General features: G+C 28.9%; 1 protein-coding gene across 1 annotated transcript in view; it reads left to right on the plus strand.

Annotated features, from left to right (window-relative positions):
- LOC108693616 overlaps window positions 1–798 on the plus strand; it is a 36708-nt gene extending 35910 nt beyond the window's left edge. Inside the window, exon 3 of the mRNA XM_018202649.1 lies at window positions 739–798. Within this exon, the coding sequence (XP_018058138.1) occupies window positions 739–759 (21 nt within the window). The 3' untranslated portion in view covers window positions 760–798. The remainder of the gene's footprint in view (window positions 1–738) is intronic.
- Window positions 799–1063: the final 265 nt, after the last annotated feature.

Here is a 1063-nt window from a genome sequence, read left to right on the forward strand (position 1 = left end):
ATAACAATATGTAGATATCGAGGAAAATTAATAAATTTTACATATATACGACATTTGATAAATGAAGTGATGGGATATTACACAATACATGTTTTATCACATATGCAAATGTGTGATTAACTTGCAATTATTCGAACGAATTATTAAAAACTTATATTCAATGACGATTCTTGTCTAACAATTTAGTTGCAGGTTCAGAGAGTCAATTCATTTAATTCAAGTCATTTAATTTTATCAGTTATTAATAAAAGAATGGAATATATAATAAAGAGAATGTAATAAACACTATATAAAAGAAAACTAAAGTATGATAATCAAATTTTCTGTGACGATATATGATAATCAATAATTAAAGAATATATGAAATGACATTTCAAAACTCTCTACAAAATAGATTTATATTGGATATTATGCTTTCAGTAATTATGCCATTATTCTCTACTTAATAATGTACAGAATATAATTAACAAATATTAAAAATCTGAAAAATGATATATGCAACATATTGAAATCTATCTATTAAAATATTTAATATAATGATTAATATAAATCTTTATTTTAACTTTGCGCTTATTTTATTTTGGAAAAGATGTGATTTTTTAAATAGAATAAAAGATAAAAATGTTACTTTGTAACATTTCGCAAATATATTTTCTCATAACGTCACTGATTAGACGTGATTTTTATTTAGAGAACGTAATATGAGAGAATTAGCTTTTTTCATTTAAAATTTTACAGAACCATCTAAAAAAAGAGTAAGTACCTATCTGCGATTACCTCATTCACTCGTGAGAAAAATTCGAGACATTATTTCGACTGACTATCTTCGGAAAGGGCTAAGGCATCTTATGCGGGTGCATTACGCTTGTGAGTACATCGTCGATCTCGCAAAGTCAGTGTGCCGGAATAAGCCGCTCTTTTTCTTTTTAGGACCGTACGCGAATGTATCGTTTTCTGTGCTCGAGAGGCCGCGCTTTTGGCTGTCCCAGCTGAAGTCACTTAATACGTTTCGAGAAGGGATTAGGTGTCGTGTTCCGTCGGTTCTAACCGTATAATATAGGCT

This window comes from Atta colombica, unplaced genomic scaffold (assembly GCF_001594045.1).
Source record: "Atta colombica isolate Treedump-2 unplaced genomic scaffold, Acol1.0 scaffold96, whole genome shotgun sequence".
Taxonomy (NCBI): domain Eukaryota; kingdom Metazoa; phylum Arthropoda; class Insecta; order Hymenoptera; family Formicidae; genus Atta; species Atta colombica.